The sequence below is a fragment of the Chanos chanos genome, chromosome 3 (genome assembly GCF_902362185.1).
Source record: "Chanos chanos chromosome 3, fChaCha1.1, whole genome shotgun sequence".
Classification (NCBI taxonomy): Eukaryota; Metazoa; Chordata; class Actinopteri; order Gonorynchiformes; family Chanidae; genus Chanos; species Chanos chanos.
In genome coordinates, this window is record NC_044497.1 from 1,001,089 (window position 1) to 1,002,500 (window position 1,412).

General features: G+C 40.4%; 1 protein-coding gene across 1 annotated transcript in view; it reads right to left on the minus strand.

Moving 5' to 3' along the window:
* Positions 1-262: 262 nt before the first annotated feature.
* The window catches only part of LOC115808732 (F-box DNA helicase 1-like), a 17,647-nt gene continuing 16,497 nt past the window's right edge, over positions 263-1,412 (minus strand). The window contains exon 17 of the mRNA XM_030770192.1: positions 263-282. Coding sequence (XP_030626052.1) covers positions 263-282 — 20 coding nt within the window. The remainder of the gene's footprint in view (positions 283-1,412) is intronic.

Sequence of the window (1,412 nt, forward strand, 5' to 3'; positions counted from 1 at the left end):
AGATAAGACTTATGCATATTGATGTAGATAAGACTTATGCATATTGATATAGATAAGACTTATGCATATTGATGTAGATAAGACTTTTGCATGATGATAGAGATAAGACTTATGCATATTGATGTAGATAAGACTTGAGTGACTTACGTATGTGACCCGGAGCTTGCAGGTGGTGAGAACGTGCTCTGGCTGGATGTGGTAGGGGCAGCTGGGAGTGGAGCAGGGCAAAAACGGGCCCTCTTTAATCAATGCACTGGTCAGCTCAGATCTCAGAAAGTTTTCCTAAAACACGCAGGAGGTCCAAACAGATTTAACCAAATGAGTCAACAGGACAGATCTAAAAACCAGGGTTTGAAAAAAATGAACTGTGACTTTGTTAACATTTATGTAAATGCATTACAAATGAAAGCTTTCATTACAAGTGTTTGTTTCATTAAAGAATGCAGGGGAAAGCAGGGCCCTGACAGAGAGACAGTACTAGAGAGAGAGAAAGACCTGGTTATGATGGTGAGAGAGAGAACGATACACAATCAAACTATCCTGTTCTCTCATTAAGTTTAATATAAAATTTCAAATGCATTCATCTGTCATTCAGTCTCCAAAAATTGCTTTGAAATGTTGGCAAATCCTTCCAAACATAGAGTAACTGAGTCATACCTAATTTGACTCTTAAAGGGTAATCTATAATGAAAATTCCTTTTAATCAGAGACCAGGATAATTCTGCGTGAATTGCCATAGACTTATATGTCTTCCCATCCTGTCTCATACTGAGGGCACTGGTGAGGTTAGAGTTTATCTGTGAGGTTGGTGTTTGTCTGTGATGTTGGTGATTATCTGTCAGGTTGTTGTTTGTGAGGATGGTGTTTATCTGTCAGGTTGGTGTGTGTCTGTGAAGTTGGTGTTTTTGAGGTTGGTCATTGTGAGGCTAGCGTTTATCTTGCTTATCTGTGAGGCTGGTGTTTGTGAGGTTGGTGTTTATCTGTGAGATTGGTGTTTGTCTGTGAGATTGGTGTCTGTGAGGCTGGTGTTTGTCTGTGAGGCTGGTATTTATCTGTGAGGTTGGTGTTTATCTGTGAGGTTGGTGTTTATCTGTGAGGTTAGTGATTGTCTGTGAGACTTGTCTTTGTGAGGCTGGTGTTAGGTTGGTGTTTATCTGTGAGGTAGGTGTTTGTCATGCAGGTTGGTGTGTGAGAGGTTGGTGTTTATCTATGAGGTCGGTGTTTGTTTGTGAGGCTGGTATTGTGGGTTGGTGTTTATCTGTGAGGTTGGTGTTTATCTTTGAGGTTTGCATTTATCTTGATGTTGAAGTTTGTCTATGAGGTTTATTTGTGAGACTGGTGTTTATCTGTGAGGTTGGCATTTGTCTGTGAGGTTGGTGTTTATCTGTGAGGCTGGTGTTTGTCTGTTATGC